Consider the following 15,000-nt stretch of genomic DNA (forward strand, 5'->3'; position numbering starts at 1 on the left):
CAATTGGCAGTGTTAGCGGGTGGGAAGCCGGCGTGGGTGGGTCCTGGTCGTTGTAAACAGCGACTCCTACATTTCGGTCGGGGCGCCTGCACAGCAAGGGAAGGATCTGGAGGGAGGTAGTGTGACCTTCCACACGTTACACTCTCCCAGTGAGAGTCCGCGCTGCCAGGTGAAAAGAAGCGGTGGGCTGGGTACACATGTGATGTGTCGGAGGAAGCATGTGATAGTCTCCGCTCTCCCAGACCAACAGTAGGGGGTAGAGTGCGCAACGACCAGGAAGGGGATTGGGAATTGGCATAACGACTAACATTGGGATGGGAGAAAAACGGAAAAAGAAGGGGGAAAAAGATAATAATAAAAAAAAAGTGAAAGTATGTATTCTACTTGATGTTTGTGTATTCCAGTGCTTGGGAACGTTCAACCCTCTAGCCATGTTAAAGTGGTATGTGGTCCAGTTATGCTGCTCTGATTACGTCCTCTTGAAGTTGGCAGGCTTCACATTTGAAAGTATATCAACATACATTTTTGCCATCAATATTTCCAAGTGGAGTACAAGTAAAAAAGTACAATATTTCCTTTCAAAAGTAGTGGAGTAAAAGTACAAAGTTCCCTAGAATGAAAATGCTAAAGTAAAGTACATGTGCCTCAAAACTGTACTCGCTTGAGTAAAAATACTTTACTGTTGCCTTTTGTAATAATATAATAGTTAATGTGTGATGAAAAAAAAATCAGTGTCCCTATTCCACATAACGGCTACTCTTAACGTCAGCCGACATGGATGCCTTATTGAGTTGAGTGATGAGATCCGTCCTGTTTAGATGTCTGTACAGTCCAACCCTGTGACCTTAACTCCAATGACCTTAATCCACTGTGAGACAGATTATGTGGCTGGGTTTGTGTGTGATACAACAGACCGCTGATAATACATGTTGTTGTGTTGGTGCCGCCCCCACCTGGTGATATGCAGTAAAACAGGCAGTATGGACGCGGCCTTCGCTCTGCAGAACCTGGCTCTGCTTAGCCCTCATCTCACCATACCACCTGTACTAGAAAAGTAAGATGGTGTGTGTGTGTGTGTGTGTGTGTGTGTGTGTGTGTGTGTGTGTGTGTGTGTGTGTGTGTGTGTGTGTGTGTGTGTGTGTGTGTGTGTGTGTGTGTGTGTGTGTGTGTGTGTGTGTGTGTGTGTGTGTGTGTGTGTGTGTGTGTGTGTGTGTGTGTGTGTGTGTGTGTGTGTGTGTGTGTGTGTGTGTGTGTGTGTGTGTGTGTGTGTGTGTGTGTGTGTGTGTGTGTGTGTGTGTGTGTGTGTGTGTGTGTGTGTGTGTGTGTGTGTGTGTGTGTGTGTGTGTGTGTGTGTGTGTGTGTGTGTGTGTGTGTGTGTGTGTGTGTGTGTGTGTGTGTGTGTGTGTGTGTGTGTGTGTGTGTGTGTGTGTGTGTGTGTGTGTGTGTGTGTGTGCGTGCGTGCGTGCGTGCGTGCGTGCGTGCGTGCGTGCGTGCGTGCGTGCGTGCGTGCGTGCGTGCGTGCGTGCGTGCGTGTGTGAGAGAGTGAGTGACATGCACATATAATATCAGCCTGTTTTTTGTGTATGCATACGTTTTATTATGTCATCATCACTATTGTGTAGGCCAGGGGTGTCAAACTCAATTACCCAGCAGACCGAAATTAAAAATACAGATGATTTTGCGGGCCGGATACATAATAATACCTACAAAAAGGTGCATTTTCCTGAGGTCACTCGCTTAATTGGGCATTTTGTTTATCTATTCAATGTGTGCATACCAGCTCAATATGTTGTTGTAAATGCACTTCTGTTCATTCAGCATTTCAATAAATACAATGAGGGCTGTTTAAAAGGTGCTGGAGGCATCATTTATGGATAATTGGCTTATTATAGATTCATTCTTTACAGATTTAAATGCCATATTAAATTGAAGGGCTGCCAGTTGAATTGTACCTAGTAGAGGCAGCAGAAACCCAAAATGAATTGATAGGTGAATTTACTGTAGTCTGCGGGCCTTGAGTTTGACACATGGGTGTAAGCTCTACTCCTGTCCTGCCGTAGAACCTATGCTGCCATGGAGACGCTGACTGAGCCACACACCCTGACGGCCACTCTCAGCTGTATGATCGGCATGGCTCGCTGTCTGGTCTCCGCCGGCAACCACTACCCAGAGGGCCGCACCCACGTCCTCCCGCTGCTCATGGGGGCGCTGCCTGGGGTAGATCCTAACGACTTCAGCAAGTGCATGGTGGGTGATAGCGCAAGAGTCTGAGCGTTAGCAGAATAAAATAATGCTTTTGTGTCTCACGTTGACGGCACATTTTGAGTCCTGGGCCCCGTTCCCCATACGTGTCTAACTGAGTTAGCCGGATAATCTTCAGGATAACTTGATAAGTCAAGCTTTTCGGTTCCACGAAGCAGGTTTGTCTAAATCACTATGGCAACAGATAGAAATTTTTTTACCTGCTCCAGCGCAGGTTTATTTCAATTAGCTGGATAAACTGGCCACTCCCTCGCAAAAGAATGCCAGCTCCCTTCCTCACAGATCCCATTATACCATTCTGAATTATGTTTTTGTGCTTCGTTTTTCTAGAGGGGGCTTTTGAAATGTAAAATAATAGACCTAAAATGCTGATAATAAATCATATTCAGCCTATGGATTTACTTTGTCCTAAATAATGCACGTCATAGCTATAAGGCGCTCGCGAGTCGCAACACACTATGTGGTTATTTTAATAATGGAACATTGCAAATGTGAATCCTGCAGGATATTTTTAATGAATGAAACCTATCGGTGTTTGGTTCTGATTCGTTTCATATTCTCTGCTGTGGATGTATTTGCTTAACCGGAGCGCCCGGATTGTGTTTCATTCAAGCATAAATTGAAGCGTCTTTACGCGTGGATTGTGGATGTGAATTACGAGGAATCTGAATCTGTGGATTGTTGAATTGTATCACTGTATCATTGTATCACATTGTATGAACCTTGGTGCCACGGCGAATATGTGTTATACTGTACACACGGTGGATCAATACAATTATCGATTTTTTTCGAATGGTGATCAGGAATTGGAATATACCATTTGGATACCATCTGATGTCAGGTAAGGAATCTATGTTATCAGTCTTAGGATAATCAGACTCGTTTTCACGGAGATATAAGCGTTTCCACTATATGTGATATTGCTGTTTCACTGTAAAAGCCATCAGGAAATAAGAGCAGCGATTATCAGCGCGCGGCACGAGCGTGCGTGCGCACACATATACTATCGATCATCTAGCGTTTATTTGAAAACGATTCATAAATAGGCAGACAAATGACAACGTTCTGGAATATTCCAGTAAAAGACGATTATCATCATAGGGTTGTTTTTTCCGCAAAAACGAGTGATTTTCAAAATGCTATCAAACGGAAATGAAGCGATAATCTGCCTTGACAATGTTGACTGGAAAATGAGTCTTTGATAAGCGACGGGCAGATTAGACACATAGCCATAATTTAAAACATAGATTAGGCGATATTAAGTTAACATTGGAGTGGGTTTGGGCATTAAGGGGGTAAAAAGGAAAAAAATGGCGTGGCATCCAAAGTGTTAATGCACCTATGAATATTCATGTTATTCGTATAATCTTTGATAACCCATTTTAGCTGGCTTGTCTTACACAGACAAACGTACATGTAATGAAAAGTCAACATGACAGCATGAATTTTGCCTCCGTGCTGACGATGTGCAAACAGTTATTAGAAATGAGCGAAGAATTCTTATGGTTGAAAGTTAAGCAATTAAAAGTCCCGCCCTAAGTTGGCAGTGACCATCTCCCCAGAGTCCTTGGCCGGGCGTCACCACAACCAATCAAATGATCCTGTCAGGACGATCCTGCTGCTGACGTCAGCGTTTTGAGGAAATGTCGTCAATTCATCTTTACTCAGGTGATTTAGATCCCGTTTTTCTGGAAAGTCTTCAGGACAGCTCCAAAGCCCTGTCTGCCCACTAGACGAGCATTAGAAAGCAAAGTACTGCAAATGTGTTCAGACATGATAAGGTTTTGATTCTTTCTTTTCACTTTGCAGCCCCTTTTAAGAAGCAGAGGACAAACCCATGCATACTGATACGTGTTCTGCTGATTCTCAGAGGTGATATTGAAATGAATAGTTTCTAATGTTTGTTTTTCCCCCCACTGTATCGTTGTATCCAGATAACGTTTCAGTTTATCGCTACCTTCACTACCCTGGTGCCTTTAGTGGACTGCTCTTCTGCTACCTTTCAGCATGATGACCTCACAGAGGTACACACTCAGTAGTACACACATTACACACAGAATACTGATACTCGGTAGTACACACTCTACATGCAGAATACAGATGTTCAGTAGTACACACTCTACACACAGAATACAGATGTTCAGTAGTACACACTACACACAGAATACAGATGTTCAGTATCACACACTACACACAGAATACAGATGCTCAGTATTACACACTACACACAGAATACAGATGCTCAGTAGTACACACACTACACACAGAATACAGATGCTCAGTAGTACACACTACACACAGAATACAGATGTTCAGTATCACACACACACTACACACAGAATACAGATGCTCAGTAGTACACACTACACACAGAATACAGATGTTCAGTATCACACACACACTACACACAGAATACAGATGCTCAGTAGTACACTCTACACACAGAATACAGATGTTCAGTATTACACACACACTACATACAGAATGCAGATGCTCAGTAGTACACACTCTACACACGAATACAGACGGTCAGTACAAACAGAATACACACACATGAAGTAACATGTGTATTCTTCTGTGGTGAGCCACACGGTGGTCACCCATCACAAAAAAAATTATCATGAAAAAACGATATTTACATTTAGTAATTTAGTCCGTTTTTCATCCAAAGCAACTTACTGTGCCATTGTGTACAACAAAGCCAGCAAAGGGAAACACTACCGGCAGTGAAAAACAAGCGGTATTGTTTGACAGTGACAAACTCAAGTGCTTCACTTGGAGTGCATAGTAAGCATAGACAATAAGAAGAATTAGACAACAAGCTTTCTTTCTTTTTTTTCAGTCACTAACTACTGTGCCGTCTTCCCGTGTAACAAATAGCCAAGTCATCTGTCCTGTTGCAATTAGAGAGAATGTACAGTAGCATAATCAAATGCCAGGCTCACTCTTAACTGGCCTCCTAACCTTAAAGGGGAGCTTTACACCAATATTATAATTAACAGTATATTATTATATGTATACAGTATATGCAATATTATTTCATAAATCTATAGAGAATCACCATATTTCACAGTTGTATTGAAAGCTGTTGCAATGCTAATGCATCATGTTTTACTGTGACGTCACCAGATTGGTAGGCCTACAGTACACCAATGTAGGCTACTGTAGGTCAACTCAATAGGAAGTATACCATTAACTTTAAGAACTGAAACTGATTTCATATGAATTATTACAATCAGTAGTGTTACGGCGGAGACAGGTAGGTTCCAGTTGTGGAGTAATAAGTAGAGGCAGAGAGGGTGTTTACTCGTTAACGGTGGTTCTCTTTATTTGTAGAACGGTACACCTAGAGTAATAGCAACAGATAGTAACACTGACGCAGGGCGTCTAGGAGAGAAGATAATAATGATAACAATAATGACAGCAACGTCCAGTGTCTGCGGTACCGCCGTGTACTCTGCAGGAGAATGAGAAGATCCGACAACTGGAAGCAGAAAGACAGGGGTTTAAGTACGACCACATTCCTGACATACCAAGCGTTCCAACGTGACAACCAATCAGGAGACCCAAACAATAAGTGACAAGTGACAGGGAGACAAGTGACAGGGAAGCCCAGTGACAGGTGTCAGAATGGTGGGTGGTTCTCAGGCGGGGCCAGAGAACCCAAGCGTTACACAGTAGACGATGATATAAATGTTCTAGCTAGGTGTGGTGCTATTATGCTTTATAGAAAATTATACACAAGCATTCACAGCCTCCAAATAATAATAATAATAATAATAATAATAATAATAATTCATTGTATTTTTTCGGGTTCTCAGGAACCCGAAGTTGCAGTAGTCTGGCCTTACAATCACTGTGAAACAGCAGGCTTGCCTGTCTATTCTGTCACGAAACATCCTTTATTTGGCAATTGACTTTGAGCCTGAACCTCATCACTGTATGATAACCAAGATAATGAAGCCTAGCAGTAAATAAATCCAACAGTAATTGCCATCATGGCAGGTTTGAGTTGACAAAGCTATCAGACAGCCGCAGCACCAGAGCGGATCTCTTCACTCAACTACACGCAGGGGAGGCTCAGGAGGGAGCCTCTGGGAAATCTAATATTATGCAAACCGCTGATCTACAATAAAAGTCAGTATGTTATCCATGGCACGAAACTGCCATGAAATCTATGTTAAAAGTGATATGCTGGGCAAAATTCAGGAGTTGCGAATCGTGCACATACGTACACACACACACACACACACACACACACACACACACACACACACACACACACACACACACACACACACACACACACACACACACACACACACACACACACACACACACACACACACACACACACACACACACACACACACACACACACACACACACACACACACACACACACACACACACACACACACACACACACACACACACACAACACACACACACATTCATTATTTAGTATGGGTTGATAAGTTTACCAGATGGATTGCAAACAAAGAAATGGACAATCAAGCTGAAAATAACGTTATATTCCTCTTACCGTTCGCCGATGAGACTGGAGGAAAAATATTCAAATTATTTGACGTCGATCTGCTAGATCCATTTCCCGTTTGTATGACGCAATAAAACGGCGAAATCATATATATTATTGCGTTTTGAAAGCGATCCCAATGCATTCGATTGTGTCTCTTGATCCACGTAACAAGATAGTACTGCCGGAGGGATTTCCTCGATGCACCAGCGCCACTTCCGGTTTGGTGTAGAGTGTAACTCGCCCGATCATCCACCAGGCGGCGGTATTGAGGCGTTGCAATATCAGACAGGGTGCCGCTGCAGTCCCGGAGGGAGGCTGGATGAATTATGAATACCATGGCGAAAAAATGAAATATTGATCCCAACAATGAATTACGCCGTTGTTGGCGTTCAACGCATGGCGGGCAATAACGATTTACGCCGTTGTTGGCGACCAATGTGTTAACTAACAATTGAACAAAAGTCAATCACGATTTAATTTGGCTTCTTACCACTACAGTTGTAACACTGGTACACACCCATACCTCGTTTTGTCTGTTTATCTTCACAGATAGAGAAAGAGTTGTGTTCCGCCTCCGCTGGGTTTGAAGACTTTGTGCTTCAGTTCCTGGACAGGTACACATCATTATCTTTCACATGTTGAGTCAAGAACACGTGGGAAACCTTGTGATTCATTTTGTTGTGTTTTCACGTGAAGTGAATGTCATTCCATGACGCCATGAGGCACTAGAAGCCCATCCTTAATCCATGTGCATCTCTATGACCCGGTAATGTCACTCACTCACTCACTCACTCACTCACTCACTCACTCACTCACTCACTCACTCACTCACTCACTCACTCACTCACTCACTCACTCACTCACTCACTCACTCACTCATCCAGTCATTCACTCAGCCACTCTGCCCCTAGTGGCAGCTCATAGGCATGGCACTCTGTGTAAGACCAGGAGATACAAGGTTTTCATGACAGAAACGACATGTCCTTTGTACACATGCCTTGTTTCATAGATTTTCTTTCACTGACAACAAAGGATACAAGCTGACTCTTCTCTCTCTGTGTGTGTGTGTGTGTGTGTGTGTGTGTGTGTGTGTGTGTGTGTGTGTGTGTGTGTGCGTGTGCGTGTGCGTGTGTGCACGTGCGTGTGTGCGTGCGTGTGTGTGTGTGTGTGTGTGTGCGTGCGTGTGTGTGTGTGTGTGTGTGTGTGTGTGTGTGTGTGTGTGTGCGTGTGTGTGTGTGTGTGTGTGTGTGTGTGTGTGTGTGTGTGTGTGTGTGTGTGTGTGTGTGTGTGTGTGTGTGTGTGTGTGTGTGTGTGTGCGTGCGTGCGTGCGTGCGTGTGTGTGTGTGCGTGCGTGCGTGTGTGTGTGTGTGTGTGTGTGTGTGTGTGTGTGTGTGTGTGTGTGCGTGTGCCCGTGCAGGTGTTTTGCCCTGATAGACAGCAGCACCCTGGAGCAGACGAGGGGCGAGACGGAGACGGACACACAGACCCAGCTGGAGAGCCTGGTGGAGCTCGGCCTGTCCTCCACCGTCAGCACTATCCTCACACAGTGCTCCACTGACATATACAAGGTAATGTAACACACACACAGACATGACGTTACATACTGCAGGCTACAGTACATAATCATGCAGGGTAAATTGTTCCCTCAATCGCTATAACGTTGTGATTAGCTATGCACTTTAATGAAGGACGGCTCCGATATGTTGGAGATCAATAAAACTGTAAAGTAAAATCTACATAGATGGGCTTGGCTCTCTGAAACGGGGGGAGGCTTTTAGTAAAACAGCCAGATATGTGTTTCTACATGCCACAACAAAACAAAAATACTGTGTGGCAGTGATTCTCATCATCAGTCCGAAGCGTGTCACAAGGTTGCCCTTCACGCTCTCCAGAACACGCCCTCGCTGGCCTGCACGACAACCACCACAAACCTGTCCAAGGGAAGCGACAGTTATAATTGGGGGATCAGGAGAAGAGGGCGGGGCTTGAGATAGGTCAAATGTTCTCGTTCGCTACTTGATGAGGACATGGGGGAAGTTTTAACCCAGCGCCTGACACTACAGCCTGAACCGGTCGGTCCACCGTTGGTCCAACTGCAATGTTACGAAGGGGACAAGGTCTGGAGTAGAGACACACGTGAGACAATCAGCAGAGGCCCGGTACACACGGTCTCAGCTGCAGCCAAGGCCCTTTTGAATCCTTTCCAGGGATTTGTGAAAAACGTTTGCTATCATGTCTACTATGAGACGTACATTCTTTTTTTCAGGAGTTTCATTCCTTACTGCATTTGGAAAACAAGAGGCCAATACGTCCCGTCAGCAGCAGGTTCCTGCTAAATGCTGGATGTGTTCAACAAAGTACCGGAGCTTATAGATCTGCTGATTGTGCGTTTCCACAGCCTCCTCCTGTCTCCTGCAGCACTACCACAGGAACAATGGGCATAGTACTTGACCCCAAAATGTCTATCAATATACATGGAGATTTTATTTTTTCTTGCATGTATCCACGGTGAAACGTAGAATCCAAAGAACAGTAGAAATACGTGATGAATTGAAGTTAACGGAGATTTGGTTTAATAACAACAGGAAAACTATATCAATACATCTGTTTACAAACTCGCTCACAACGTGTGCAGTATAATTACATTAGTTGACTGTTCAAATCCAATGTAAAGCTAAATTTACAGACAGTGTGAATGTAGACAAGGTCAGTAGAAAGAGACAAACAAACACACACACACGCACGCACGCACGCACACACATACACGCACACACGCACGCACGCACACACACACACACACACACACACACACACACACACACACACCATTCAGGCATCTTAACACTGTCTCCCACTGTCTCTATGTCCCTATAGGTGGCTTTGCAGAAGGTGTATAACTTTGCCTCCTCCAACATCTTTGAGACGTGTGTGTCTGGCAGGATGGTGGCTGACATGTGCAGGGCTGCAGCCAAGGTACGGCATGTGTTCCATCTGTGGCCATAGTTATTATCGCCCTGCGATAAAGTGCTCTGGGTGCTCCTTTATTTACAATATATTATTTTGCTTTGTGTTAATTTTGATAAGAAAATGTTCCTGACTAAGCCTGGATATGACTAATTTGTGCATGTTTGTTTTGGTGTGTGTGCACGTTTATTTGGGTGTGTGTGCATGTGTGTCTTTGTGTGTGTGTTTGTGTGTGTGCGTGCGTGTGTGTGTGTGTGTGTGTGCACATGCGTGCATGTGTGTGTTTTTGTGTTGTGTGCGTGTGTTTTTTGTGTGTGTGTGTTTTGTGTGTGTGTGTTTTGTGTGTGTGTGTGCGTGTGTGTTTTGTGTGTGTGTGCGTGTGTGTTTCGTGTGTGTGTTTGCAGTGTCATCCTGAGATGTCTCTCCGCCTGTTCGTCCCTCACTGCTGCAATGTCATTTTCCACCTTACAGACAGTCAGTACATCACTGTGTAGTACTGAGTAGTACTGAGTAGTACTCTGTAGTACTGAGTAGTACTGTGTAGTATTGTGTAGTACTGAGTAGTACTGAGTAGTACTCTGTAGTACTGAGTAGTACTGTGTAGTATTGTGTAGTACTGAGTAGTACTGAGTAGTACTCTGTAGTACTGAGTAGTACTGTGTAGTACTGAGTAGTACTGAGTAGTACTCTGTAGTACTGAGTAGTACTGTGTAGTATTGTGTAGTACTGTGTAGTACTGTGTAGTACTGAGTATGTGGTAGTTCTACACCCTCCCCAGACCGACAGTAGGGCAGCGCAACAGCCAGGAAGGGAATTGGCATAACTGGAGCGATAGGAGAAAAAGACAAAAAGACAAAAAAAATAATGGTCAGCCTATAGTAGATTAGATGCTACGGTGAGAGCTACTATGGTGGAGATTATTTTTCTTCTGTAGACTGGTAGAATGTGAACAAGACATTGGTTGAATTCAAGTCAGTCAGTAGGAACCTGCAAACGGTGATGAGACATTCTTAGTAGCAAAAAGTGGGCATTTTATCCAGCCTCAAATCAATTATCCATATGATATTCCTATGGTCGCGATAACCACCCAGCTCTGTCTTGATTTTGTGAACATGATTTATGATGGTCGGAAACCCAGAGGTTAAGAGTGCAGACTGATGTATTCAAGAGAGGAATCCTGGAGCCGCTCCAGTTGGCAGGCGACTTTGTGGGCAGAACGACAACATCACAAGCTAATCACAAGGGTGATTAACTGGGCACATAAGCACATTTTATGGTTCATACCCTTCAGCGCCGCAGTGAAACGGAGCTCATTTCGATGTAACACATCAAACAAACATGCTTTGAGGCCTTTGAGTCCACAAATTCAATCTCGGGTTCATTTTCACTGGAGTGGCTCCAGCAGGTTTTATCTTTTCAGGGCCTCAGGTTGGAAAGTGTTTGTTCTACATTTGAATTGGTTTTGCGTTTGTTAGTGTCTTTGCATAAAATGTATGCAACTAATAGTCATTGGGTTCGGATTGACTAACTGAATAATCAATAAATTAATCTAATCTAAATACATCGGTAAAATTGTGTTCCTTGCGTAATTGTCCCTGTGCAAACAAGTGCAATTATGAAGGAGGACTTAGGAAATGTCATGTTTATTAAAGAACAATTAATTTCAGCATGCACGTTTTTTTAAAGAAAATTAATAAAAATCAATTAGATGAATTACATGAAAAACAATTAATTTACTAAGGCTGTAACAAGAACAAGGTTATGTGCATGCATACGAGTAAATACAATACAAAATTACACTAGCAATAGTATACAAGGACAACAATAAATAAGGGAGAGAGAAGGAAAGAGAGAGAGGGAAAAAGAGAACGGGAGAGTGAGAACCATGAGGGAGAGAGAGAGAAGAAAGGGGGAGAAGGAGGGAGGTAGGTGAGGGGGCCTAGGGGGAGGAGAGAAGAGTCTGAGGGCTATGCGTGCGATTGGGAGGCAGTCAGCAGGTGCAACAGTCGGTTATGATTAGTTGCAGATTTAGTTTAAAAGCAGTGAGCGATGTGAGGGCAGTGAGTTTAAGGGTGTTTTGTAATGTGTTCCAGTCAGATGCAGCAGCCAATCGAAAGATATGGTCACATTTACTCACACCTGGCACGCTGCTTAGAGCCAAGCTGTGTCTCTCTCTACTGACCTTGTCTGCATTCACGCCGCCTGTAAATTTAGCTTTTCATTGTATTTGAACAGACAACCGGTTAGTCAACAAATCCACTAAGAGGGGAGGACCTAATTGTGTATCCGTGTGCGTGTGTGTGTGTGTGTGTGTGTGTGTGTGTGTGTGTGTGTGTGTGTGTGTGTGTGTGTGTGTGTGTGTGTGTGTGTGTGTGTGTGTGTGTGTGTGTGCGCGCCTACGTGCCTGTGTATGTGCGCGCACATGCGTGCCTGTGTGTGTGTGTGTGTGTGTGTGGTGTGTGTGTGTGCGTGTGTGTGTGTGTGTGTGTGTGTGTGTGCAGATGAGGAGCAGCTGGGTGAAGAGGAGTTGGATAAGGAGTTGCTGTGGAACCTCCAGCTGCTCTCCGAGGTGAGACCGCCAACACTTCAGAAGAACTATCCCCAGCAGAGCCTCATATCTACACGGCTATATTTGAAACCAAAATTACTCTGTCCTCACAACAACGCAAAAACGTGAAATGACCTGATGGCATGACCTCAGTTTTCCACCAGGAGGCTGCAGGGAGCTCTCCTTGGTCCTGATTGCAGAGAAAATACTACATCTCTATTTTTACCCTGGCAGGAGTTTTCAAAAAGGTCCGGTTTCAGTGACCTAACACAAAAGGCCAAACAGCATACGGTTTCATAAATACCCTGTGTACATGTGCACTAGACCTAAGAGTTCTGCCATTCTAAACATTCTCACTTTATTCTCACTTTAAACAAACACTCACTTTACCACTCACTTTACTCACTTTAGACACTTTAACACACTTTATATTGATCTATTATTAAAGAGATTTGCACTACATTCATACCTCATTTGCACCCTACCCTAAGTTTTGTACCTCTGCATTGTACCTCACTGTTACTCATTTTACTCTGTATTGTATATTGTATATATGTATATTGACTTTACTTACTTTTTACTTACTTCTTAACTCATTGACCGCCGGGGATTAGACGGGTCCCATTCTAGCACTGCCACGCTTTAAAAGATAGGAGTGCTTCACCTTGTTTGTAGAGCTATAACTATATTATATATTATAGCTATGGATACAATACTATGGCCCATTTGACATCACCTATCTATCGTTCAATATCTGAAAAAGAATACTTTTTTTCATCCATACGTTCCTGTGTTATACTGTGGTGAATATAAGTATAGTTATAGCGTGGTCTGGGGTAATTCCCGAAAGGCTGAGTAATAGGCTTATAAGTAAATTCTACTATAAACGTTGCCGTTTCTTGCCTGTACACACTATTATTCCCAAATCAAATCTATATCATAGGTATTATGTTTCATCATGAATGCATGAAAGGGGGGGGGGGGGGGGGGGGTCGTTTTTTTATGCTTTGATCGTCACCAACGGCATACGTTGTGGAGTAACGTTACACACACATGTTGCGATCGAAGTGAAGACATGGTTGGATTAACACAGGATTGATATCATATAGCCCTTTACCTTCACAGGATGTACCCCAAAAAGAATATTCCAATTATCTGATCACGAGTCCCAGTATTGGTGTCGATCGTGTCGCCAACATAATCCACTTAGAAAAAATAAATAACGCACATCCTCCGTTCCTTGGTGCTGAGCCAAACTGTAAAAACAGTAGTACATAAAAAACTGTGTTGTGTTTATACTTGAAAAAGACAGGAAGGGTCGAAACGTTGTATATGCTGCTATTATTTGTCACAATTAAAACACTTTGGAGCATCAAAAGTGGGTTGCGAGCCAACATAATCCACCACACATCATGCATTTGGAGCATTTGACGCTTCTCAATCCAATCTTTATAACCGCTCCATTCGCCAGACGAAGAAAAGTGCCCCCGGAGACATTTGGCCCTTGCACAGGCCAAGATACAAGGTTTCAAAGGGTGCTCGATACCGCCGTCTAGCTGGATGCGGCCGGTATTTCACTTTGGCAATCTCAGACTCATTCCCTATGGTAACACCGAGGTCCCCGGATGAATAATGAATAAAAATATCGGGAAAAAAAGGAAAAACGATAAAATAACATATATACGTGGTTGCCGTTCAAAGGATGGCGCCCAATAATGTATATAAACGTTGTTGGTGGGGAATGAGTTAATTACCTTTTTTACTGTATTTTCTTTTTACTGTATATAGCACACTCTCAGGGGCTCATACAGAAACAAGCATTTCATCATAAAGTATTCTGTATTTTGTTGTGACTAATAATAAACATACTTGAAACTTAAACTTGAAACACTCTTGAGAAACAGAGCAGTAATGTGGCGTTTGTGTTGTTGGTCTCTCTTAAAGACTCTATACTTTATATACGTTTGCTTTACACTGGTAATGTTTAACACTGGAGTAAGACATAATCTATATCGATGGACAGTTGGTTAAGAATGTTCTAAAAACATTTTCATCTACAAAAGTCAGATTGGGACTTTAATGTGGTCAAGCCAGATTCTGTGATTTACTGTGATTTTTAATACTTCAGCATTTACTGAAACTCTCGAGTGAATTGCCCCGCTAAAGGTTTTAATGCCCCGGCTTTTGTGTTAATGCTCTGCCTTTTAACACGCGCTAAAAATCAATACCCCACTACCCGATGGACAACTTTTAACACAATTACAAATCCCTGCTTCAGTTTGTAACTGTTTAAAATGTTGATCTTCTTTTCATCCATGTTTCTGTCTTATTGTTTATGTCTAATTATCGAAACATATCTTTCTTTTCCTTATCTTTATTTTGTGTAATCTTGACAATGTTGTAAATGAGGGAAACCTCAACGCCTCTCTCTGGTTTGAAAATGAAATGAAATGTTGTAAGATAAGATAAGATACGATAAGATGCTCCTTTTTTATTGATCCCCTTGGGGAAATACACACTGTGTGTTGTAGGTGACGCGTGTGGACGGGGAACAGCTGTTGCGGTACCGGGGGGAGTTGGAACGCATCCTGTGTGTGTGTGTGCGTCTGCGCTGTAAGCCGGCGTACACACTGGCCTGCTGCCTGCTGGAACACACACTCCGCTCCCTGTCCCTCATCTACCCCAC

General features: G+C 43.3%; 1 protein-coding gene across 1 annotated transcript in view; it reads left to right on the top strand.

The window, feature by feature from the left end:
* The window catches only part of LOC311235551 (proteasome activator complex subunit 4B-like), a gene marked incomplete at both ends in the record, with an annotated part of 115,997 nt that overhangs the window by 44,942 nt on the left and 56,055 nt on the right, over positions 1-15,000 (top strand). The window contains 9 exon segments of the mRNA XM_084323020.1: positions 968-1,054; positions 2,061-2,247; positions 4,197-4,286; positions 7,352-7,416; positions 8,220-8,370; positions 9,677-9,775; positions 10,171-10,240; positions 12,268-12,335; positions 14,846-15,000. The exon segment at positions 14,846-15,000 is cut by the window's right edge and continues 49 nt beyond it. Of these exon segments, the coding sequence (XP_084179146.1) occupies positions 968-1,054; positions 2,061-2,247; positions 4,197-4,286; positions 7,352-7,416; positions 8,220-8,370; positions 9,677-9,775; positions 10,171-10,240; positions 12,268-12,335; positions 14,846-15,000 (972 nt within the window).

This window comes from Notolepis coatsorum, assembly GCF_963971535.1.
Source record: "Notolepis coatsorum genome assembly, chromosome: 10".
Lineage (NCBI taxonomy): Eukaryota > Metazoa > Chordata > Actinopteri > Aulopiformes > Paralepididae > Notolepis > Notolepis coatsorum.